A 26,149-nucleotide genomic window follows, 5' to 3' on the forward strand; every position below is an offset into this window, starting at 1 on the left:
GCAGATCGCTCTAAAATCTCTCCTGGGTAGCACCTGGATGAATGAGTGGGTACAGAGTCACCACGATGGCTTCTGTGTGTTTAAGAGGTGGAGGTCTTTTTAGGAAGATTTCAGACTGGACAATGTACCTTTTTATCCTATAAAAGTCATAATCATCTCTTTTTCGAACTCAGATTCCAGACTCTTAAAAAAATTGATGAGATTTGGGACTATGCTCTTCGTTGTTTACTTAAGGACTAACTCCAATCCCTTGGAAAAACGGACTTTCCACTTGACAGAGGAGAGGCGAATGTTTTTCTTGTTCAATTCATTCTTCCCTCAGTTCCTTCCTCTCCGATGGAGCTAGGAAATTTTGGGGGAGGATCGGGGGTGGGGGCAGTGAGATTTACCCTGAGGACACTTTAATTTTTTAAACTATTTATTATTTAAGGGGGGAAGTGGCCGAGGGGGAGAGACTCTGAAGCAGACCCTCCCCCGCCCCCCGCCTCCGCCCCCGCCCTGCAATTCATGACCTGAGCCGAAATCAAGAGTCCCATGCTAAATGGACTGAGCCACCAGGTGTCCCAAGGACAGTTTAATTTAAACGGGGGACTGAAAACAACAATCTATTTTTTCCCTCTTCCCCAAACCTCTTTTTTCTAAGCCAGACTATCTACTCCGCCAACTTTTTCTTTCTCCCTCACCACTTTTACTTCATCCACAAGATAGCTTCTGCTAGAATGTGAGTCCCACATGGGACGGGCTTCATGAAAGGTAGGAAACTGGTGTTATTTTTTGCATGAAAACCATCAAATTCTCTCTTCTTGACGTTTTCCTCTTGGGTGACAGAAAAAAAATAGTCCTAGTTTTCCTCCATCAATATAAGTATCGCATGACAAATACCCACATGTATTTATGTGGTCCCCATACCTTGAATCTGTGGTCACCTACACCTAAGAAAAAAATGCAGTGACAAGAAACTGGGTGTTATTGGGACTGGTTAAGTGACAGGGCAGTCTGTGGGTGTCAGAGATGTATTTATTAGCATTCACTTCCTTGTTCCTTTTGAGAAAGAAAATTTGAGGAAGCTTATTAAAAACAGATCATTGAAGGGTCCCCAGCCTGAGTATCAATTGTGTTCAACATCAGAGTACACGTGTCCAGATAGGGGTGCCTGGGTAGCTCAGGGGGGTGAGGGGTCCGACTTGGTTTCAGCTCAGGTCATGATCTCATGGGTCATGAGATCGAGCCCTGCCCTGGGCTCCGTGCTCCCCCATTCTCCGTTCTCTACCGCAGCCCCTCCCCTTGCTCTCTCGCTCTGAAGTAAATAAATCTTTAAAGAACAAAAAACCAAAAATAAACCTGTCCAGATGGCAGGAGGAATCAGTTTACATGTGGGATTGGGGAGTATCCTTAGAAGTTTGAGTGTATTCTGAGAAGAGGGATTTGAAAAAAGCACGCAGTTCAGTTCAGGAAAGCAGAGTTGGCAATGCCAGTACAAACTCACTTAATCAGGGCTGTGCTCCCTCCAAGTCTTAAGTTGAGGTTGTGAAAAGGCGAAAAGCAAGTGAATGACCTCCTTGTCCGGGAGCTGTGGTTACCCAGCGCTGGACATTGCAACGTTGGGCCCGGGCATCCGGCCCGTCTGCCGCGAGTATCTCGTGAAGGTGTGGGTTGTAGTGGCATTTCTCCATGAAAATTTATCAGGTCTAAGCGCGACAACAACAAAATCAAAGACTTCTGGCTGCAGTGTTTATTACAGAAAATTGTTCATGGCAATAGGGTTTAAAACAAAAATGTAAGTACAAGTTTACTGCGAAGAAACACTGGACACATAGTTTTGTCCTTCTGTAACTCAACCAACATGTAGACAACAGTCAGAAGCACTCATTTGGTTCAAATTGTGGATTCCACACATTCGATAATAACTTTCCACACACCGTCCATGAGCAGGGCCCTGCACTGCTGCGGATACTGGGGATACGGCGATGAATAAAAGAAAGTCGTTGTGCTGAGAGACCTTCTGATCTCTGAGGGGGACAGACAGATACCAGACAAAAACCAAACATAACATGTTGAGGAGTCACAGGAAGGGCACAGAAGGAAGGTTTTTGTACATAGAATTCGTTAAGAGCAAACCAGGGCTGCTTCTTAAGGTCACATGTGGGGGAAAAGATACAAACTATTTATTGTTAAGATTTTTACTTATTTGACAGACAGATCACAAGTAGGCAGAGAGGCAGGCAGAGAGAGAGGAGGAAGGAGGCTCCCTGCTGAGAAGAGAGCCTGATGTAGGGCTCGATCTCAGGACTCTGGGATCATGACCTGAGCCGAAGGCAGAGGCTTTAACCCACTGAGCCACCCAGGCGCCCTACAAACTCTTTATTTAAAAAATAACTTTATAGGTTGTAAATTTCTGGTCAGATTCTAAAGTTCATAGCTCTGAGCAGCGTTTCTAATTTTCAAATTAGAATCTCTACTGGCAAGTACTTTATGGCTATCCTAATGGGATGTGACCCACATCTGGGTTCACTCCCAAATCCCCGCTACGCTCTGCCAGAAGCCGGGGCTGCGGGTCCAGCAAAGCATGCGGTGTGCTCCATGGAGCTGTGGCGATGCCGAGGGGGGAGCTGTCCCAGAGCAGTGCCTTCCATCTCTTCTCCCCCACAGCTGAACGTGGGGCATCAGCAGGGACGACGACAGAAATAATACTGGCCTTTGGTGGCGTACGTCCCAGCGTGCTGTGTGGCTCTCTCCCTTCCCTTGGGAGGCCGCCCAAATCCCTAGACTGATTTCTACAAAGGATCTCCATGAATAATTTAAGAGTCCACCCCAGATGGCCTTGGAAAAACATGATGTCATTCTTAAACTTAGGTTTTCCTTCCAGTTACATTTTCTTCCTTACTGTGACAGTGAACCTTCCCTTTCCTTAGTGCATGGAAGCAAAGGAGAAGGGACACCCACAGAGAAGGGCCGGGTTCAAAACAGGACACAGAGGAGTTACATGTCAATTACATCTCAATAAAACTGAGAAAGGAAAGAAACCCCAAAACAACCATGAGCGACCCCATAGCATGTTAATAATTAAAAGCTGATTAGACCCATTTCTCTTGTTTTTCATGAATGTCACCTGCTTTCCTCCTACTGAATGATTCTGCTTCTTACTCTGTTCTGTCAGGAGCATTTTCTGGTCCCAAGGCTTCCTGCAGACACTGTGACCAACTTCTACATACTTCCTTACCTTAAAATATCCTAACAGCTTCTCTAATTAGACAGTTGTCCCTTTCTCTGTCACTTCATTGACTGCAGATTCACATCAGAAGCTGCTACTGTTCCACTAGGTTGGGAATTAGGTTGTGAGCCGGGAAGGATTAGTGTTCAGGAAAGGATGACCTGGTGTGAATCCTAAACCAAAGAAGGGAGAGGTGACTGTGATGTAGGAGCCAAGGTTTTGGGGACACATGGACAGGGTTCCCCTGAAAATTGTACGGGTCACATTTCCAGCACCTGCAGATGTTTTCCAGAGGAAGCTATTTTACAGAATGCCAGTGGTTATGATATCCAGCTTTGCGAAAGAAATTTCCCGAGGGCCTAGGCTTCAGTGTCAAAAGTATCTAAAATACTTCCGGAAAAATCCTGAACGGTGTGTAACACAGAACAGAGGATGAGTGGGCGACACAGGCAGCCACAGGCACATGGTGACAGTGTCACCGACAGGGACACAGTGACCGTGTGTGCTTTGCCACAAGCTGTTAGCGCAACGGAACTTGAGATGCCATTTGAGAACGTTTTCTGGATTTCACTCATTTCGTCAGATACACCCAGCGGCAGGTCTTTCAAGGCTCTACCCATGGGAAGCAATAGAGAAAACTTCTGTCCAAGAGGTAAGTGCTTGCCTGTAGTTTTTGGCCCGTGACCTAAAGACGTCCTCCTTCTCGAATGAGCAGGTACCCACTGCACAGTTACTGAGGGGAGCAGGAGCCCAGGCTTTGCGCACGGCTCCCCCAGAACTCCCAAGCATTCTAGAACTTGCTTCTGGTCACTCGGTTTCCTGATGCAGGAACTCTTCACTGAATTTGCTTCCAGTGCTTTCATCTTCATTAGAATAGTTCCCCGAGTCCTGACTGGTTTGGGAACTGTATTTTTTGTGCTCTCCATCGGTTTGGTTAGTCTCTTCTACTGCCGTGATAGTGTTCGTGTTTTCAATTATAAAACATCTTTCTGTCAGTTCTTCGGAAGTGAAAAGGAGGAGATTCCGGAGCGGTTGCTCAGAGAAATACTAATTGAAAAAGAAGGGGAAAAACAGGAACAAATTGTTTAAAATATAACAGTTTTTAGTTCCAGTGGCGTCAGCTTCTTAAATCTGCTACCGAGAAAACCAGTGGTACTGGTTTAATATGCATAAACATTAAAAACCAGTTCAGAGCCTAGAAACTGCTAACTGACGTTTAGAATAAACCCCTCACTAGTGAGGTCCCGCGCCTCTTGGCACTGTCTTGGGGCAGGTACATGAACAGGACCCAAGAGGGGGCCCAGGGTGCCGGGGATCATGGGAAGGAAGGAAAGGGGGTGCACTGGGACCGTGGACAGTTTCTTTTGAAACTTAACAGCATAAAAGCACTTGCTCAAGTTCTCTTAATGGATCTGCTTAAGTCTACAGAGTTAACAGCTGCAAACATACAATAGCTGATCAACAATTCCCCTTTGGGTTTCGCCAGCTCCAAAGCTGGGGCTCTAAGAGATACTCTCAAGGCAGAAAGCCTGAACCCCCGCCCCAGGTGGCCACGCCATCCCCAGGCTCGGTCCTGGGTTCAGGTCTTTGTCCTTTAGTGCTTTCATTAGATATGCCAACCTCGCGGTGGGGTCGAACAGGAGCCTGTGAGGTGTCCTGAAAGGAGGCTACATTCTGTTATTTCATTTTCTGTGATGTCACCCACAGGGCGTACTGATGACGGTGCAGTAGGCTTTGGGTGGGTACCTAGCTTTTCCATGATAAAACAAATGCCAACATAGCCAAACTGAAGAAAACTAAGAGATTAAGGACAAACCTTACTAGTCCATGTTATTTGATACTAAATGACTGTTTCTACGGCCAATTTACCCAAAGTGAAGAAAACATCCTAGTCTGTATTGTCTTCTGGATATCGAGAAAATGCATGTGTTGCATGGAAATAAAATATATTTCCCATTCATTTTAAGAAAAATTCACCCATTGACAAAAGTCACATACCTCATCTATAGTGGATGGAGGTTTACTTGATGGAAAGAACACATAACTGATACATCGAAAGAGAAGTTTCATGACATAGATGACAACTGGGATGGAAAATAGCGCAGCACAAACTCCAGCTATGAGCCAGGTTTTGGAAGTATTTCCTAAAAATCAGTAAGTGATATTTAGCAACAACATAGATCTCGACACACAAATATGTTAACAATGCTGACGGTTTACATGGATGAAATGTAGCTATGTGGGAAGGAAAGAGAAAACTCTATGAAATGATATACCCTTAGAGATATTTCTGGTAACATGGAGCATACAACAGGCATAGGCAATGCTTTCCCTTTATGTCTCTCTCTATTTATAAGTGGGCTCCATGCCCAAACACAGGACTCAAACTCGTGACCCTAAGATCAAGAGTCCCATGTTTATCATCTGAGCCAGCCACATGAAAGCCTTCCACCCCCTTTTTTAGGCAATGCATTTCCATTTAAAGAGTGGTCTGGCAAGGTAAAGGATGCAATGTTGACATTTAGCTCCCAACGTGCAAAGTGTTCTGGAGCCCTTCTGTAATACAGAGCTAGCATAATTAATACCATTCTGTGACTAATCAGCATCTACACGCCAACACCAGAAACTGTAAAATACAAGATAGGACTTGATCATTCCCAGGACCAAAACTCACAACTGAACTAATGAAGCAATTCTCCCATGATAATTACATTAAGAACTATGCAAAACACCTAAAAATAGTCTTTTTAAATGTTAAGGAGTAATTTTAAAAGGCAATTGGTTACATGCATATTGGATGAACTATAAAGCATTCAAAAACATTGAACTGCGCATTAAAATATTTTCTAAAACTGCAAGGCTTAGCCCGAAGGTCTACTTTTGATTCATGTAGCTCATGAAGAAAGTATTCTCTTTATACTTGTGTAGTAATAAGGAAATACTTTACAATTTTCAGTGAATTGAATTATTTTTTAAAAGTCCACTTACATTGAAAAAAAAAACGAGAGAGAGAGAGATAATGAAAGATTCTGACCTGGTTTTGTTTTCTCGCACACAATATCACTAAAAACACTGGTTTTATTCCACCTTTCATCCTGAATGAGTGCTCGGGCTTTGACACAATATACAGTCAGCGGTTTCAATTGAGGAAAAGTAAAATCAGTTCTTTTCTCTAAAATTTTTCTCTATAAGAAAATAAGTAGATCATTGATAACATTTAGTCACCTTATGAAATCAGATAGGGAATGTTGATTTCCTAAATTCTCTAGAGATTCAGTCTAAGATTGGCCTCTCCCAACCACTTAGCTGGTGTATGTTTAAGAAATATACATTTGGTGGGGGGGGCGCCTGGGTGGCTCAGTGGGTTAAAGCCTCTGCCTTTGGCTCAGGTCATGATCCCAGGGTCCTGGGATCGAGCCCCATATCAGGCTCTCTGTTCAGCGGGGAGCCTGCTTCCTCCTGTCTCTCTGCCTACTTGTAATCTGTCAAATAAATAAATAAAATCTTAAAAAAAAAAAAAAAGAAATATACATTCATTTTGGAGCACATGTTACAACCTAAGTCAAACTTAAAAATGCTGCTTCCAAAAAGGAATATGACATATTCTTAAGACAACTCTAAATTTACAATACCTGCTGGTTTGGTTTAAATGTCATTGTATTTCCCCTGCTCGGGGGCAGGGGTAGTTAGGAGGGGGGGCTCGGACCTTAAATTGCCTGTATTATGGTATCGCTTATAGTTATGTGGCCTCAGGCAAGTTGTTTCATTTTTTTTTCTTGGCCCTATTTTCAGATCCGTAAAATGAGGACAATTACTGCCGCTCCCTGCAGTAGTCAGCTATGGCCACAACAATACTGTATAACAACAACAAAAATAATGCAACAAAATAACGTCACGTGATGTCATGTACTATAACAAAACATCCTGTGGCTCAAAACCCATTGATTTTTTTTTTCCCACTCACGCGTGTCCTGACTGACTGTGGAGCCCGTACTGAGGCTGTGGGCCCTCCCCACGTCCCTCGTCCTCCTCGGACCAGAAACCACATGCAGCACGCAGAGAAGCCCCAGAGCCACGCCGAACCGTCCTGGCATCACAACCGCGCCCACGTTGTACCGCTGGCAGCCCGGTGTCAGGGAAGCGCTAAGAGATTCTCTGCCCCAAGGGTCTGCTGACCGACTAGTTCGATCAGGCAGTCTGGCGGGATTGTTCTGAAGAATGACCGAGACAATTCTTGTAAATTACCACAGTACCTGGTACGTAATAAGCTTTTAGTAAAAGTGAGCTGCTATTATGGTTGTGATTACAGTCAGGATAAGCCAGCAACTGAAATTATTTTATCTCTATCTATTCGCTAATTGATGTGCTAAGTGTTTTCTTACATTATATTTTAAGACTTTAAAGAAAAAATTTAAGTAATCTCTACATACAATGTGGGGCTTGAACCCACAGCCCTGATATCAAGAGTTGCTCACTCTACCGACTGAGCCATCCAGGTGCTCCTCACATTTTATTTATTTTATTTTATTATTCTATTTATTTATTTTTGCTTTACTTTATTTTATGGTTGAATTTTATTTATTAATTAAATAATTAATTAATCTTATAGGCAGGGAGGGAACATAAGCAGGAGGAGAAGGAGAAGCAGAGAGCCCAGTGCGGGACTCGATCCCAGGACCTTGGGACCATGACCTGAGCCGAAGGCAGATGCCTAACAACTGAGCCGCCCAGGCACCCGTTACCTCATTTTAAACCTCATAAACATCCTTAAAAAAAAAAATGGAGTTACTATGACTACTGCCACTTTAGAGAAGAGGAAACAAAATCTCAGAGAGGAAAAGCATCCTGCCTAAGGTTACACAATTTGATGGCTTGAGACACAAACAGAGGTTTCCCTGATGTAGGGACAACTGAGAACTGACTGTAATTCTCAGTGGGCTAAACTATGCTTCGGTTACAGTGTGTTCACACAGTTAAAAGGGAAGTGGCCAAGTCATTATAATTTTCTTAGATTTCCAACAGAAAATAAAGTCAGTCTGATGTTGTGTACTGCCTTTGTCTGTGGTTTTTGAGTATTAGTGTTTTATTATTTATTTATTTAGTTAGTTAATATTTTATTTATTTATTTGACAAAGAGAGAAAGATCACAAGTAGGCAGAGAGGCAGGCAGAGAGAGAGAGGAGGAAGCAGGCTCCCTGCTGGACAGAGAGCCCGATGCGGGACTCGATCCCAGGACCCTGAGATCATGACCTGAGCCAAAGGCAGAGGCTTAACCCACTGAGCCACCCAGGCACCCCTTGATTATTAGTGTTTAAAAACCTGTGTTTCTTGACTCTTTCTTCCATGACTGCCCCTGCTGAGGAGCCTTTTTAGAGGACTGTTTTCAAATCCTTTCCCTGCCATGAAACTGAACTGTTAGCAACAGGATTTTGTGCAGCAAAGCTGAACTCTGGAGGCATGCTTTCCTCTCCGAGGGCCACAAACCACTGGACCATCCGAGATTCTTTTGCCCCCTCGGAGGTACCCTGTCCCCAGGGGATATCTGGCAAAGTCTAGAAGTGTGGTTGTCACCATGGGGAGGCAGTGCTATTGGCCACCAGCAGGGCAAGCATCCTACGATGCACAAGAAAGCTCCCACAACGAAGACTTATCCAGTCTGAATGTTGCCAGTGCCGAGAAACTCTGGTTTAGATGAATGCCCAGGAATCATGTTAAAAACACAGATTCCCGAGTTCCACCCAAGAGATTTTGATTTGAGTAGTAACAGGTGCAGGGATCTGAATGTTAACAACATACCGGGATGCCCAGAGGCAGGTGATCTATAACTAAGTCGTAAACAGGGAAAGATGCTAATACCCTTCTCGTTGTAATCACAGTCCCAAGTTTAAAAATCTCCCTAAAATTTCAATCTCCAGCTTTGCTTCCCCAAATCCTAGTTACAACACTACATTATAGACTTACATCACATAGTTTCTTTTTCTTTTTCTTTTTCTTACCTCAGCATTTGAAGTGTTTTCCCAAAATACAATTTCATAAATTAGTGGGTAAAGATGGTTCACAGGCTTATTTTCCGACTCTCCCGGAGCGCTGATATAGACCCGCAGGGAAGCATTGTTAGTGGGTTTCATGGTAATGACCGGAGGAAACAGGGTAACTGGGAAAAAAGTTTACAGACACAACGTTCAACTTGGAAAAACAATGTTAAGACTCTGTACCAAATCAGAGAAGCACAATCCGAAGTAAAAACTGCTGGCTTACTTTGTAATTGAGTATCAAATTTTTCTTCGTGAGACCAAACCGATGTGGTATTTCCATCCGATGCTCGAACACGGATAAGGTAAATTCCTTTATGGAAAGTATTTTTGGGAAAGACACACTGCGTAGTTCGGACATTTTTGCAGTTTGGTATTTGTTTCCATTTACCTGAATTGTCCCCAGGAATCTTTTTTAAATAGGCGCTTTTAAGACAAAAAAAATATTACAAACATAGTAATTCAATGAATATTTAAGAAATACCTAGAACATGCTAGATACTGTTCGGGGTTAAGGTCACAGAGGAGAACAGTCGCCACCTTCAGGAAACTCACACTACAGTGTAAGAGACCAGCACACACCACCACAAAGAGAACCAAAGTCCTTACTCTGGGGCGTGACCAGAAGGCGGCGCTGTTTCACCAAAGTCGACCCAAGCCAGCCCACAAGAACCACCCCTGAATTTTCCCAAAGGGTGCGAGCCAGTTATTAAAAGCCATTATTACAAAATAAAGTACATCGACTTACAGATAAACAGGTTGCATTAAAAATAAAAATACTCAAAACTTTTTTTTTTTTTTTTAAATTTATAGCTGGCAGGTCAGCAGCACAGGGGACAAAATGGACAGAAACTCATTTTGTCCTGGTTATTTCACTCCACTTTATTATCTGTGCTCAAAGCTATTTACATCTAATGTATCTCTATGGTGGCAATGCTCTGTAACGGGGTCCTCCTGTACATTTCTTCCCAATGCCAGGGTCAGTGATATCATGCTGAAAGGGACCACGGTAGGTGTATTTATGGTATGAAAACTGGCAAGCGCTACAAGTAAGGCTTTTTTTTTTTTTCCTTCTGGAAAGCCAGCTGTAAAACATATCACCCATACACCAATGGGTGAGTGTTAAAATGGAGATTCCGCCACAGTGTGGTAAGAGCAAGTCTACTCAGAACATGGACATTAACGGGGCCTGGAGAGGTCAAGTAAATTACTCCGAAACCAGCAGCTCAAAGCAGCCCAGTTCAAGTCTGCGACTCCAACAGCCTCCCAACTGGTTCTCCCGCCTTTGGCATCTCTGTGGTCCACATACAACGCGGCGGTCTTCCCCTCCTCGAACACACACTTCATGTCACCTGCCCCTCGATGTGAAATTCTGAATGGCACCCAAAGGCCTCCAGGATGGTCTGAGGCTAAGCCTCATCTCACCCCACCCTGCGTATTCCGTTTTCTCTCTCATTGCTCTCCCCCGCCCGAACAGTCAACTGTTCTCAGGCAGGGTTTCTCCCACGTGGTAGGCCACATTCTGGATGGGCTCCAAGAGTCCTTGTGACACCCTGAGCAGAGGGCCCAGCCAAGCCAGGCCTGGTTCCCTGACCAGAAGTCACTGGCGGGTAAGAGCACTCTTGAAGCTGTTACGGAGCAGGAACACCCCCTACCTCTAACCTTAACCTGATTTTCAATCTGTTTGTAGCCGGCGCTTCCCTCGCGCTGTAGCTCTGCCTAACGTGCCCTCGTGTGTCCAATTTTAAAATACACGATTCACGAATGAAGAAGGCCTTGTTCACATCTCGTCTCTCTCCACATGGCTCCTTGGGTCTCTCCGGCCACAGCCACCTTTACATTTTTGATTTCTGTCACCCTCATCATTTGCAGACCACTCCTCGGCCCAAACCACCGTCACTACGATGCCTCAGCTATCTGCTTTGGATTCCAGGAACCACGTGCTGCACTGCCGCGCCTCTGTCATCCCCTCGGTGGTCCCTACAGCGTGCCCGAGTGCTCCCAAGAGACTTTGAGACGGGCCACCGGAAACCCAGCCCTCTCAAGGCTGGCGCAGGCAAGATGACCGCCCAGTTTCCGGGTCAGGCAGGATCAAAGGGCCTGCAGGCGCAGGGACGCGCTCCCACTGCATGACCAACACGGAAGGACGGAAGGACGGAGAGTGACCAGAGCGGGGTCCTCCCTTCCCTTCACCCTCAGTTCACTTCCTGCTTCTCTCCCTCCTCACACTCTCCCTGTCCTGCCCTTCCCACACTTGCCCCTGGTCTCTCCACACCCCTGCTCTCAAGAGAGCTTGCTTACCTGTCCCCTTCCTCCCCACAACCTACTCCTCCTTCTGCGGGTTTTACCTCTTCATCCCCTACAACTTTCCAGCCAACATGGAACTAAATGCGCTTCTCAGACCTGACCCGCTGTCGGCTGGAACACAGCGCTGTCCTGCTTTCTTCATTTCCCGCTGACGTGATCCCTAAAAAAATCTGTCAAAACCACTAACACTGTCAAGAAAATGGGAAGGCTGATTCGAAATGAGTAAGACAGATTGGACTGAGGTCATTCCTAGGACTCGGGGAACAAGTGAGCTCTGAGGAAAAGGTCAGGGTCACGTGGCAAGGATTCCAGATTCGGGAATTAAGACATGCAGCGAGAAGCACATTTAAAAAAAAAAAAAAGAAAAAAGCACCAGTAAGTACACGAGATGTTATTAAATATGCCAATATTGCAACAAATGAAGAAACCAAGGCCGGAAGAGATGAAGGGATTAGCTCGGGGTCATCTAGTTAACGGCAGAGCAGGGACCAGAATTAAATATCCCATTTCCAAAACGGTAGAATCCTCCCAAGCAGTCTGCCCCTCTGCCTGGAGCTGCAGGGGCTGAAGCGGCAGGAAAGGAATCATCATAAATTGAGCAAAAGGAAACTCATGGAAGAGAACTTACTGGAGCCACTGAGCGTAAAAAGTCACATTTTCCTGCGCGTAATCCCATTTAAGGATATAGGTTTGATTTTTAGCTTCAACTTGAATATTTTCTGGTGGAGGCAGTTTATTTTCAACTAAAAGACAAAGAATACAGAGAGAAGCAAACATTGTTACTTTAGTGAGATAAGACGTGGTAGGAAGGGTACCATGAGTACCAAATTAAGTAATTTTTAAAAAATTATTTACTTATTTATTCTTTGAGAAAGTGTGAGCACGAGCAGGGTGATGGGGCAGAGGGAAAAGGAGGAGCAGGCCTCCCCCTGAGTGGGGAGCTTGATGCGGGGCTCAATCCCGGGACCCAGGGATCACGACCTGAGCCAAAGGCAGATGCTAACAGAACTGAGCCACCCAGATGCCCCCCGCTCCCCTGCTTTTTAAAAGGATTTATCTATTTGAGAGAGAGAGAGATACATGGTAAGAATTTTCTTTTTAAGATTTTATTTATTTTTTTTGTGAGAGGGAGAGAGCGAGCGCACAAGCAGGGGGAGCCGCAGAGGGAGAGGAAGAAGTGTAGGCTCCTCACTGAGCAAGGAGCCTGATGCAGGACTTGATCCCAGGACCCTGAGATTATGACCTAAGGCCAAGGCAGTCGATTAAGTGACTGAGCCACCCAGGTGTCCCCATGGTAAGAATTCTTAACAGCTTAACAGCATGGGAAAGAAAAAAAAAGGCTTACATGTTATCAGGAGGTAACAGCTAAGGGAGTTACAACTGGTGTCTGCTCACACAAGGTGATAGTACGCAGCTGTTTAGAAGAACGTGATGGGGCACCCGGGTGGCTCAGTCGGTTAAGCGTCTGCCTTTAGCTCAGGTCATCATCTCAGGGTCCTGGGATGGAGCCCCACATCGGGCTCCCCACTCAGTGGGGAGTCTGCCTCCCCCATCCCCCTGCCCCTTGTGTCCCCCTGCCCTGTGTTCTCTCTTTAATAAATAAAACCTTAAAAAAAAAAGAATATGATAGATCTGTAGGTGCCAACATACAAAAGAATCCTCAATGTAGTAGGTTAAATAAGTGAGTTGTAAGATTGATCTAGTAGGATCCTATTTTTTCATTTTATTTTATTTTTTTAAAGATTGTTTATTTATTTAATAGACAGAGATCACAAGTAGGCAGAAAGGCAGGCAGAGAGAGAGAGGAAGAAAAGCAGGCTTCCTGCTGAGCAGAGAGCCGAATGTGGGGCTCGATCCCAGGACCTTGGGATCACGACCTGAGCCGAAGGCAGAAGCTTTAACCCACTGAGCCACCCAGGCGCCCCCTATTTTTTCATTTTAAAAACCAAAACCAAGAAACCGTTTACATGTCTGTGTGTATATGCTTTTAGGTCCCAAGAGAAGCAGGAAAGAATACACCAAACCACCAGCAGGGCTAAATGCTCATGAATGGAACTGGGGTAAAGAGGCGGGAGAAGAAAACTTGACTTTCAATTCTCCTGTATGTTTGATTTTAAAAACGAAGCATACTAAAATCATGACTCAAATAACAAACAGATCTAAGCTCCTAACCTTTGACCTTAATTATAGGCAGGAGGTCACAGACAAAATATATCAGGAAGCTTTCACATCTTAAAGTTTCACTTATAAAGGTATACTTTTTGGAAGTCTAACTGCTCCTTGAGCAACTACTTTCTCCCTTTTGTGGATTCTGAAGAAAAAAATAGTTGTTTTTAAAATTTTTTTATTTTTTAAAGATATTTATTTATTTATTTGACAGAAAGAGATCACAAGTAGGCAGAGAGGCAGGCAGAGAGAGAGGGGGAAGCAGGCTCCCCACTGAGCAGAAAGCCCGATTCGGGGCTATATCCCAGGAACCTGGGATCATGACCCGAGCCAAAGGCAGAGGCTTTAACCCACTGAGCCACCCAGGCGCCCACAAAAAATAGTTCTGGTCATGAGGAAAATATTTAGACTTTTCGACAGAACTTTCATTACTGTTTACTTAAGACAAAAAAATCCCAGTTACTGTGACATTTTTTTTTTTGCTTATGTAAATGCTGTAATATTTTTGTTTTGGTATCTATTATCATATACACTTAGCAACCAGGAGGAAAACTGCCAGGATGAATAGGGTGCCCCTCTGTATATACGTTTACTGAATCTAAAATAGAACTTCCTCCTTACCTGCGGTCTTTATACAATACACGGGACTATAGGCACCAGTTTTTCTTGGCAAAAGTCTTGCTCTAACTTTTAAACAGTAGGTGGTCTCTGGTGAGAGTTCATAAATTTTGTCTCTGGAGTAAACAGTTTTAGTCTTTCTCTATAATAAAAAAAAAAAAAAGAAGTCTGCTCTTTAAAATTAAAGTCTAAGGTCAGTATTTTGAACACATTCAGGTCTTTTTTCTCTCACACTGAACAAAGGTAAAAAGAATGCTCACTTCTCCACTTGAAGAGTTCTTCCAGATGTCTAAGCTGTAGATGAAGCCTGAGCTATCGGAAGCCCACATGCCACCATCTTTTGTTCCAGGCGGGGAGATGTTGACGATTATTGCCTTATCTTCGGCTTCTAAGTGTACTTTTGGGGGACCGATTTGAGCTGTAGAAAAAAGAACACGTTTACTATATAACTTCATTAATACAGGATCGAAATGTTCATTTAGCAAATAATTCTCAGCATGTCCTATGTACCCGGCATTAGTCACACTTAAGTCCCTCACGGAGCTTATACCCGAGCGGGGGAATATGGCCGAAATCCCCAAATAGACAAATGCATATAATGTCGTGTGTGCTGTAAGGAAAGATGAAGTAACACGGAGGAAGAGAAGACGGTGGCGAGACCTGGTTCAGATAAGTCAGTCAGGAAAATCTCTCTGTGACACTTGAGCTAAGGCCCAGATAATGTTGAGGGAGTCAGTCAGGCAACTTATCTAGGGAAGGAATATTCCAGACTGAGCTTCCAAGGTGGGAACGGGCTTCACATTTTCAAGAGGCAACAAGGAGGCTCGTGTAGCTGAGTGGCTGAAAATGAGATCAGAGAAGCAGCTAGAAGCCAGATGACAAAGGAAGAGCTCGGCCGTTAGCTTCGGGAGGTTGCTGGAGGCCTGAGATTGGTGGAGTGCCAGGCTGGGATTTACATTTTGGAAAGATCATCTTAGTTGAGGCATGAGGAAGCAGGAAGGCTGGGAAGAAGCTTCTGCAGTAGCTCGAGAGAGAGCAGCTTGATGAAGGCCGGTCGCAGCGGTGGATGCGACGAGAGATCTGCTTCGGGATGAAGCTCAATCCTTCAGAATGTTCTGACAGACCGGATGCAGGGTGTGAGGAAAAGTGATGCCAAGATGGCTCCAAGGCTCTTGCCCTGAGCAACTAAAACAGATGCTGTCCATAGCGGGAGAAAACTCCCAGAAGAGCATATTTTGAGGAGGAAATCAAGAGCTTTGGTTGACCAGATGACTGGATGCCCAAGCAGAGATGTTTGTGGAAAGAGAGTTGGTGATACAGGGTAAAGGCAAGGGGAAGGATGGGGCTAGAGATGTAAGTCTGGGCTTTTCTCAAGAGCACACAGATGGGATTCAAAGCCGTAAGATTCCCAGCAGACCGAGTGTGGCAAGAGAAGATGGAGGACAACCCAGTCCCGCAGCAGTCCAGCACTGAAAGATCTGGGAGGCAGGAGAAAGGGGCACAGGAGAGGTGGATGGCAGGAGGAGAGCGGGCAGGAAGCAGGGCCCTGGAGATCCAGAAGTGGAAGAGTTTCAAGTGATCTCCGTGGTGGTTCAAAGGAACCAAGCCAGAAGAGACTGGGAACTCACTGGGCACTGAGGAAGTCACCAGGGTCCTTGACAAGAGTGCTTTCTGGGCAGCGAGGAGGGAAGAGTTTGAGGGCACAGGGCTGCAGAGACAGTGGTGGGCAGAGAAGCGCAGAGAGGCCAGACATCATTCTTCTTGGGAGTTCTGACAGAGGGCTGGGGTTCCCAGCTGTTTCGGTCTCGGGAGTCCTTCACACTCAAAGAAACTGAGAGTCCAAGAGAGTTTTTGTTTATAGAGATTATGTCTTTCATTATTTAGCATATTAAACCTGAAAACTGGTATTTTCAAATATTAATTCATGAAGAGTTAATAGTGGTAAACCCATTGCTCTGTGACAGATATTTGTTCTAAAAAAAGAACATTTCCCAAAACAGACATGGCGAGAAGAGTAGAGCTATGTCACATCTTGTTCCAGTTTCATTAATGTCTGGCTTCACCAAGAAGACAGATGTATCTCCTGCTTACTTCTGCAAGTCAGTCAGTCAGTCTCTCTGTCACCCATCAGCCTCTGGAAAATTCCAGTGTACACCCAAGACAAAATGGAAAGGAAGGGGCGGATAAGTCTTAGAATTATCATGAAAACAGTTTGGCCTTTTTTTTTTTTTTTAACAGGAGATGTCACACCAGAACGGGCTTGGGAAGTGAGTTGTGACAAGAGTAGCTCAGGAGGAACAGCCTGTAGTTCGGCGGGCAACTTCTTACCTTTTTCAAACAGTGTGAATGAGTCAACATAACGCCACGGAGAAGTGTTGTTGCCCTCCTCTGCTCTTATTCTCAGTTTAATTTCTTCATAAACATTGAGCTTGACTGAAGAAAAGTTGCATTCGGTACTGGCCACAGACTGACAGCCAGGCAATTGGAGCCAAGCGCCATTTTCAAGTCTTTGAGATTAAAAAAAAGGAGATGAATGAAGAAGCAAATATATGAATACAAAAGAGTCAAACACAGTTTCTGTTCACTAAAACTCTTAACTATTCTAACTACTGGTATAACCACTATTATGACTACTGTTTACTAAAACTAGAAACTACGAGGCTCAGCAGTTACTCTGTTTGAGTTAATGACCTGTGAACATTTTAGTGGCAACGTGGCACCCTTGCCCAGTGCGTATGTACCAAGTTATTGTTTAGAAAGTGGAATCATTCTGACGGTTAATTTTTTCACACAGTTCTGTAATTCTGTAACGGGCTGCATGAGGATTTCAAAGAAGCAGAGAAAGAAATAACCTAGAAGGTACCAAGAGTGGACTTAAGTGTCCCCTTTGTTAAAAACAGCTGTGTGACTTCAGGCCAACTCCTCTGTATTTCTGGATCTTTTCCTCACTGAAAACTTGGTGACTGGATCTGAGGATTCCCTCTGGAACTTTCCTGACTGGGTTTACCAGACCAAAGAAAGGCCTCAGAAATGAGCAGGGTTGGAGAATTTCCTCTGTCCTCGTCAAAACCAAACCCTCCCTTCTGTTTGCCGTCTGCCGTAATTCTTCCTACTCCATCACTAGAAATGAAGAGCTTAAAGTGTTTATATACACTGACGAGTTCCTTGTTTAGTCCATTAAAAAGCAGAACTTACTCAGATTCTTCCAACACATGAAGAAATCAAGAAAGGGCATGTGGCCACATGTCACTCTGCACTCCCCCTCCCCAGGAGGTTGATGGGAAGGTGAGACCGAAAACAAACTTAGTTGGGTTCTGGAATTTTTGCCCATGTGAAGCCCTGTCGACCTTAAACCAGGCAGAGAAACTCTCCTCTGACAAGGCATTTCTGTCAAGACTGATTTATAGTTTCTAGCACAAGCTTTATGGAGGGGAAGGGGGCAGAGGAGGGAGGGATACATTTTCATTTTCTTTATTTTTTTTTGAAAGATTTTATTTGTTTGAGAGAGAGGGAACACAAGCAGGGGGGCCAGGAGAGGGAGAAGCAGGCTTCCTGCTGAGCAGGGAGCCGGACGCGGGGCTCGATCCCAGGACCCTGGGATCATGACCTGAGCCAAAGGTAGATGCTTAGCGACTGAGCCCCCTAGGCATCCCTATAGACTTTTTAAAAATGATTTAAGATAAAAGACTTTAGGAATGATATAGCCACATCATTTCTGTGCTGCCCAAATAGAAGTCCATCTCATTTTTCAAAAAGGAAACATTTAAAAAAAAATCACTGAAAATATACACTGGTATGTGGGAAACTTTATTCCTGACCAGTTTCCTTCTCTACTTCTCTGAGCTGTGAGGCCAGAGTTGGCATTTAATGATACCATTCCTGAGAAACCCCTTCACATCAGAACCTGTGTTAAAAAGCCAGAATCCCTTATTAGACACAGAAAACTTTAGGGACACCTGGGTGTCTCAGTCGTTAAGCGTCTGCCTTTGGCTCAGGTCATGATCCCAGGGTCCTGGGATGGAGCCCCGCATCGGGCTCCCTGCTCAGCAGGAAGCCTGCTTCTCCCTCTCCCGGGCCCCCTGCTTGTGCTCCCTCTCTAGCTGTGTCTCTCTGTCAAATAAATAAAAAATAAAATCTTAAAAACAAACAAACAAACAGAAAACTTTATAAAAATTGTAGACCGAAGCCCTGACAAGGTTCCAACCCACTCGCCCCTCCATCTTTCCTGTTCCAGGAGGTGCAGAAGCATGCTTGACTCCAGGGTTTTGTATTACGAGGGAGCTACTGCAATGGCAATTGCTTTTATATTAGCCTTTAAAAAAACCCAAAAAACCAAAAAAACAACCAAACACAGCTTTATCATATAAAGTATTTAGATCAGAACACAACATGATTTGAAGACAATGAGGTAACTCATAGAAAATTCATTTCGTAAAACCCGTGTCATAATACAATCACATGCCATCTTTGCCTTTCCTATTCGCCCAAATATTCTAAGTACCCAGGAGCGTGTTTAGCATATTGGATGGAAGACTGAATACTAACACTACACACATCGTAACAAAATTTTGGATATAGGTCACTAACACCGATGTCTTACCATGTGTTCTACAGTCACTGGAATCCTAACAGCTTATTTATGTGTCTCTGTATCATTTATCACCTGTGGCATCTGTCCTATGTTTGGAGAAGCGCTACAGCAAGGGGCGCCTGGGTGGCTCAGTCGGTTAAGCGTTCTCCCCTTGATTTTGGCTCAGGTCATGATCTCAGGGTCCTGAGATGGAGGCCCATGCCCAGCTCCACTCTAGGCATGGAGCCTGCTTGAGATTCTCTCTCTCTCTCTCTCTCCTTCCCTCTGCCCCACCCCCACTCACATTTTCTGTCTCAAAAAAAATTTTTTTTTAATTAAAAAGATAGTTGTTTACTGCTATTAACTATACTTCCATTGATCCCTTACTCCATGCCACTGTTCTGGCACTTTTCATACTTTACATGCTTCAGGGCGGCTGGGTGGCTCAGTGGGTTAAGTGTCTGCCTTTGGCTTGGGTCATGGTCTCAGGGTCGTGGGATCCAGCCCAATGTAGGGCTCCCTGCCCAGCGAGGAGTCTGTTTCTCTCTCTCCTCTGTGCTCTCCCTCTCTCTTTCAAATCAATAAATAAAATCATAAACAAACCAACAATTGTTCTACACTTCTACAGCCTTCTAAGTTAGACACCTTAATACGGTGGGGGGAGGGGCAGGGCGGTGTCCCATCCCAGTGTGCCCGGGGTGGCCCCGGTTTCAGCTTGTTGGTCCAGCTTATCTAAAATTAACTGGCCCTTTTAACTCAAAAAGGTATTGGTTTGGGCAATAAGTTCCACATGGTCACGTTAGTTTTTATCACGACTTAACAGACAAGGAAACAGGGAAAGCCTACACAGCATGGGACGGCTTTGCCTCCAAGCAGCCTGGCCCAAGTCCCCAGCGCACCACACTATCGCTCTACTGTCTCCCTAAACTTGTAGTCTGGCATATCTTTATAGGGCAATTATTTATAAAGCTGGTAGAAGAGAAGAGAATGAGAACATACTGAAATAACGCATGTGATGCTGAAGTCAGAACGAAAGGATGAAGGCAGGCTATCACGGGCTGGAGAATTTAGTATCGACAACAGAATGTGTGGAGGAACAATACGAGGGCACGGTTTATGCTCTTGACTAAAAGGGTGCCTTCATTTATTTTTTTAAAAAGATTTCATCTATTTATTTATTTGAGAGAGAGAGAGACATCAAGAGCTGTGGTGGGGGGTAGGCACAGATGAAGAGGGAGAAGCCAACTCCCCACTGAACAGGGAGCCCCACACGAGGCTCGATCCCGGAACTCCAGGATCAGGACCTGAGCCAAAGGCAGACACCCAACCGACTGAGCCACCCAGGCGCCCCTAAAAGGGCAACTTTAAAAAGAGTATCTGAAACAACCTGTTATACCTAAAATAGTTGTTTAATAGAAAATTCTGAACTAAAGCAAAGAATGAAATGGGCAAAACTTGAAGTTCAATTTAAAGAAAATATCTCAAGATAAAAATTCTTAAACGATTAATTCTGAGGAAAACCACTGATGTATGTATCCATGTTTGTGTATGTGTACACACATTTACATACACACACACATGCACACACACGCGTGCGTGCAAATGACTAAAGCTGTGAGAGGAAATTAATCTCACAGTTCTGTTAACCATCCGCTGGAGAGCTGAGTGCTGGGGCCGTGGCTGAAGTGGGGATCCTGGTTCTGGGGTTCCCACACCCTGTTTCTTTGTTGTCCCATTACCGGCCGCTCTTCCTTGGGCGGAGATCAGAGTTAGCACACAGAGCTCTGACACCCAAAGCAAGGTACTGTACTTCGTGAGCTTCGTTCCTTCTGGAATCCTTTCTTCAGCAACTTCCCGCCTGCCCAACCTCTTGGCAGCTACGAGGTAGAATGTGAGCGCTGGGGAGAAGGCAGAAACTCCAGAAACGGAGTCTGTGGAAAGGCAGGATCCTATATACGGATGTTAATAAGTTTTATCTAAATTAAAACAATATAGATGATGGGGATAATAAAAAAGCTTGACCCCAAGAGAACTATGGGGCCTATCTCAAGTCCCTGGATAGAGTTTTTGGGGTACTCTTCCATATCCTCAAGACATGTTCTAGTTTAGAGCCTGATTTATACTCAAAGAAGGTGGTGTATCTCAAAGAGAAGGTAGGGCTGTGGTCTGTGGAAACTGTCTGCCATCCCCATCCCTCAAATCTCTCTTGGGCACCACCCAAAGATGAACGGGACTAAGTCTCTGTTTGTAGAAAGGAAGTTATAAACATAACGTAGACATAAAATTTCTCTCAAAGATGGAAAAAACAACTGGTTCCCAAATCTGAGAAATAAATGATGGTGTTACGATTTTCAAAATGATTCCAGCGATTCTTGCAAAGCAATCATTACAGTCACGTACATTTGATAGTCTGCTGAAAAAGTCACATTCCTGACAGAGGGACTGCTCCTGTTCCACCTCAGGATAAAGGTATCATCAATGATGTGGACTTCAACATTTTGAGGAGATTTTAGATTTGTTCCTCCTAGAAATCAAGGCAACAAGGAAGAAGACAGTTACATATACACTGTAGATATTCTTAAAAATATTACTCTCCCTTTCATTTCAAATACAAAGCATTTTTAAAAAATCCAAAAAAACCCCAACAGTTGTTCTCAGCACAGGGAGGCTGCTAATTATGTATTTAATCTCCACATTTGAGAGAGCCAGAAAAAGGTTGAAGTGTTTTAATCTATAAAAAGGAAGCTTTATATATCATATATATCTCAATAAAGCTGGAAAAAATAAAGAAAATCAGTGTTGATCTTTTAATTGGAAGTCTCTTTACCTGAAAAAATACAAAAACACTAATTCAAAGGGATACATGCACCCCTACATTTACAGCAGCATTATTTACAACAGCCAAGTTATTGAAGCAGCCCAAATGTCCACTGACTGATGAATGGATAAAGAAAATATGTCATATACATATATATGATATATATGATATGTATGATATATATATCATATATATATCATACACATATGCACACACACATATATAATGGAATATTATTCAGCCATAAAAAGAATGAAATCTTGCCATTTGCGACAAAATGGATGTAACTACAGAGTATTATGCTAAGTCAAGTAAGTCAGAGAAAGACAAACACCATATGATCTCACTTATATGTTGAATTTAAGAAACAAAACAAATAAGCAAAGGCAAAAAAAAAAAAGAGAGAGGCAAACCAAGAAAGAGACTCCTAACTCTAGAGAACAAACTGAAGGTCACCAGAGGGAAGGGGTGGGGCAATGGGGAAATGGGTGAAGGGTGAAGGGGACTAAAGACTACACTCATCATGCTGGAAAGAAAAAAAAAAAAAAGATCTTCCACTAGCAAAAGGATTACAACTTGCTGAAAGCTCAGATGACAGCTGGCATTTTTTAGCAACTAAGGTTAAAAAAAAAAAAAGAGAAAAAGTCGTCTCTGCATAAAACTTGTCTTTGATCTTAGAAGTGATGTAAAGGATACCAGGTTCAACTGTTAATGGCCTCAGTTTGGTTTCACATCCTGTATATATGCTTCATATATTCTGATACAGAATGGAGCAGCTGTGATTTCAAAGGTAACAGCTAGTCACAGAAACCAAATATTCACATGACAGAATTGAGAGACAGAGGCATGAATGTTTATCACGTCAGCCAAGCCCTACAGGAACTTGGAAAGGTGTTCATATCGAGCCTGAACCCTTCCCTTTACTTTTAAGGACTTCCGTCTAGAGATCTATTACTTCTTACACTTCCAGGAGGAATCTTCCCTGAGTTGGATGTCCTCTCTTCTTCTTATTTTCCCCTTTTGGCCCCTCCAACTTGTTTTCTTCCTCTCTGATTACCCAAATACTCCAAGACCCAGCTCAAGTCTGACTCCTTACAGAAAAACTTCCTTTAACACTGCAGCTCACGCTAACTTGGCTCTTTCATTATATGCTAGACTACGGATCTTTAGTGTCAATTTCACACTAAAGCAGATGTACTCAGCACAGTACCTGACATCAGGTAGGATCTCAAAACTTGCTGAATGAAGATATTTCGAAAGAAAGCCAGTTGCTTCTTGCATTAGACACAGATCCCTATTCAGATGCCAAGTTCCTTAAGGGCAGGATCTCTACAGTGGTTTACTCCATCTGCATTTTTCAAGGACTCAGCATAGTGCTGGGTTCACAGAAGTTTCTTCAACAGCACCAAGTGCTGATCTCTCACTGGGAGGAGCTAAAATTTTTAAAAGATCAGCTTTCAAATTTATTTCTGGTTCCTATAATATTTCTAGCCTTTACTTCTGCCTCGGGGCAAGCAAGGTAACTTCTGGCAGACTTTCTACCATAGGAGTCCTTACGTAGAACTTTCTTTATTGGGACTGTCTCATCTGGTCTCCAGCTAGAGATATGGTATGAAGTCCAAAGGGGAAGAGCTGAGGAAACATCTTCCAATTTTTTTTCTTTTTTTAAATCAGGGGAGCTCCTCGTTGAGTCTCCCCACCCTCAATTTTCTTTTTTGCACTTATTTTCTCTGAGACTTCATCACAAAGGACAATACCTTTCCTTATTTCACTCCTCCCTCTAAACTTAATTTTCATCCCATTTATTGGGATTTTGTAGATTGTATGCAGCCAAAGGGGGGTTGACTGGGTTTATAGGAACCAACAGAAGATCTGATGGCATTTGTAGTCTCTGGTCTAGACTAGTCTAATCTCACTAACTGTGGCCCTTGAGACAGGGAGAAGAAATTTGATGGGATTGAAACAAGGATTTCCTCTGGGCTGCACCCTTCCTCTGCTAAAGGATGGAGACACAGCAGCTGGGGACATCTTAGCATTTGGAAGACCAAGCAATATTCTTTTGAAAACCGTCTATTTCACATTTGTAGTGTGAAAGATCAATAGATGGGCACTTAATCCAGTTGCTTCCAGCCTATCACATTTTTTTTTTAAAAGATTTTATTTATTTGACAAAGATCACAAGTAGGCAGAGAGGCAGGCAGAGAGAGGAGGAAGCAGGCTCCCCACTGAGCAGAGAGCCCAATGCGGAGCCGGATCGCCTCGATCCCAGGACCCTGAGATCATGACCTGAGCTGAAGGCTTTAACCCATTGAGCCACCCAGGCGCCCCCAGCCTTTCACATTCTTAATGGATGATCAGAAACGATTTACTCGTTTTAAGTCTGACATAAATCCAAACACATATGTCCATACAAATAATAAACTTCCTCCCATATTTTCAGTAATTTTCTTAGGCTAGGGTCCCAGAACTGAACTGACTAGGTTTAAAAGTACGAATATTTTAATGACTTGTGAAAGAGAGCAACATTAGCATAATTTTATTGAGTTTTGACCATTTTACTGTTCCATAGAGGAAAAAAGTACGTTGTTTAACTGAAAGGTAACTAGGCGCTTAACAAATATTGATGGAGAATTGAGAATTTAAATTGCTTAACCTTTAGGAAAACAGACTACTCTTAAGCCCAGGGCTCTGCAGCCTGGTTCCCAGGGTTTAATTTCCCATTCAGCCACTGGCTAGCTGCATGGCCAAAGCTATTCAGTGTCTCAGTTTGCTCTACAATAAAATGAGCATAATAGTGTGTAGATTTGTACTAAAATCTAAATGAGTTTATACCATTAAAATACCTAGATAATTGCCTGACACTTAGTTGAGTCCAATAAATGCTAGCTGTGTATAAAGTTTAATTTAGCAGCTCTCCCCTAATTTAGATTAGAATACGGATCTTAATGGACATCCTCTTGGAATGCTACTTTTATGTGAAAATTCTGGGGAAGTTCTTTTTATATCACTGCATGATGAGCTGAATACAAGAATTTCAAGAAAAGATTTCAAAGAAATTACCGCGGATTATACCAGGACCATAGTACTCACATACTATATATATTTATGGGTGGGTTTGAGAAATAGGACACCATTGTACCGTATGGGGGTACGGTTTTCTGAGCACACAGTTAAGGACTTTGGACCTACTAGGTGGCCTCAGTGACCCCTTGGATTCCTGCCCTTCGGTGCTAGTCCCTCTTTCTCTTTGGGTACCCCTCCTCACTATGAAGTCAACCTTGTAATAGTTGCTATTCCCCCGATGCCTCCCCGTTAAGTACTAATAAAGGCAGCAAACTAGCCTGGTGGTCCTGGCCTCCCTATTTTGGTTGCGTATTTTTCTTTTATTATGACTTTTTATGATACTGTACGAATCCCGAGGGCAGCGAAATTCTTGCAATCTTTATCCCCCTCCCACGTGGGGCTGAATAACTGTTTCCCTAAATTGAGACAATGTTTCAGGAACAGCAGCACGATTCGCCGCTGTCGCCTTGTTTATTACTTAAGGGTCCAGCCCGGCGACCGGCTTCATCGAAGAGAAACAAAGCCGGCAGGAGGGCTCTGGCTCACCCAGCACCCCGCGGTGGAAGCGCACAGAGCAGGCGGGGAGGGCGGGCCCCGCCCGGGGATGGGTCTACCCGTGTCCAAGCAAGCGGCGTGGAGGGATCCTCTGGAACACCGCTGCTTCCAGAGTTTCGATCTGAGCGCCGTGACCCCGCACTAACGGAGGTGCCCCGGACCGCACGCCAGCCTCCCGGGGCCGAGGCTTCCAACACCCTCGCCGCCCAGACTCTCGCCCCGCCCCGGCCTGCGCCTGGACCTCTCGTCGCTCACCTGCGGCTGCCGGCAGCATCCACGGCACCCCGGCGACCAACACCAGGGTCGTCGCGCTCAGGAGGCCGAGCATCGTCCGCGGGCCACCGCCGGCCAAGGAAGTCACATCCTCGGTTACTTCGCGCAGCACCGAAGTACGGGACGCAAGCCTAAGCGCGAGGGGGACGCCCCTGCCTCCGCCCCGCCCCTCTCTTCCCCCGCCCCCTCCGTGCTCGCCCCGCCCTTCCGCACTCGCCCCGCCTCTCCACGCACGCGCGTCCCCTCCACGCTAGCTTCTCCCCTTCGCGTGCGCGCGCCGCCCTCTGGGTTTAGCGCGCCCGTGCGCTCCTGGTGGGAGGGCGGTAGTCTGCGCATGCGCACTTGGAATTGGGGTGTCTGTCCCGCTGTCTTCTCGGTCCTCCTTTTTACCGCCAGTGACCGCTCACGGCGGTCCGCCCTCCCTTTCCGGGAAGGCTACGCCCTACAGGAGGCCTTGACCCAAACAGGAACGCGGCGTGTGTTGGCTCAGGCCTGGCGGCGGTGGGGTTACCCCACGCCTGCCCTCCGATCGCGGC

At 44.6% G+C, this 26,149-nt stretch overlaps 1 protein-coding gene across 3 annotated transcripts; it reads right to left on the reverse strand.

The window, feature by feature from the left end:
- Nucleotides 1-1,717: 1,717 nt before the first annotated feature.
- On the reverse strand, nucleotides 1,718-25,819 carry IFNAR1 (interferon alpha and beta receptor subunit 1). Of its 3 annotated transcripts, XR_014309813.1 has the most exons (12): nucleotides 25,596-25,819; nucleotides 21,305-21,428; nucleotides 16,663-16,841; nucleotides 14,595-14,752; nucleotides 14,338-14,476; nucleotides 12,179-12,293; nucleotides 9,470-9,669; nucleotides 9,208-9,365; nucleotides 6,246-6,396; nucleotides 5,210-5,355; nucleotides 2,460-4,258; nucleotides 1,718-2,350 (listed from the first exon to the last, which is right to left on the reverse strand). XR_014309813.1 is itself a non-coding variant. In XM_082723871.1 (11 exons), exons 1-11 carry the CDS (start codon nucleotides 25,666-25,668, stop codon nucleotides 4,019-4,021), a joined length of 1,683 nt encoding a protein of 560 aa, XP_082579997.1. In that variant the 5' UTR covers nucleotides 25,669-25,789; the 3' UTR covers nucleotides 1,718-4,018. The 3 variants fall into 3 exon arrangements, 1 of the variants encoding a protein (XP_082579997.1); XR_014309814.1 differs by lacking the exon at nucleotides 21,305-21,428 and having other exon boundaries at nucleotides 25,596-25,744; XM_082723871.1 differs by having other exon boundaries at nucleotides 1,718-4,258; nucleotides 25,596-25,789.
- Nucleotides 25,820-26,149: the final 330 nt, after the last annotated feature.

Source organism: Mustela nivalis, assembly GCF_964662115.1.
Source record: "Mustela nivalis genome assembly, chromosome: 1".
In the NCBI taxonomy this organism is placed as follows: Eukaryota; Metazoa; Chordata; class Mammalia; order Carnivora; family Mustelidae; genus Mustela; species Mustela nivalis.

Excerpts from the sequence above, each read along its gene's own strand:
- IFNAR1 (XM_082723871.1), bottom strand. The coding sequence starts at position 25,668 with ATGCTCGGCCTCCTGAGCGCGACGACCCTGGTGTTGGTCGCCGGGGTG. Across the intron at positions 12,294-14,337 it reads GTATTGTATAAAGACCGCAG|TTGAAAATAAACTGCCTCCA; the intron begins GTAAGGAGGAAG and ends TTTGTCTTTTAG. Across the intron at positions 9,670-12,178 it reads TTTTACGCTCAGTGGCTCCA|CGCCTATTTAAAAAAGATTC; the intron begins GTAAGTTCTCTT and ends TTGTCTTAAAAG.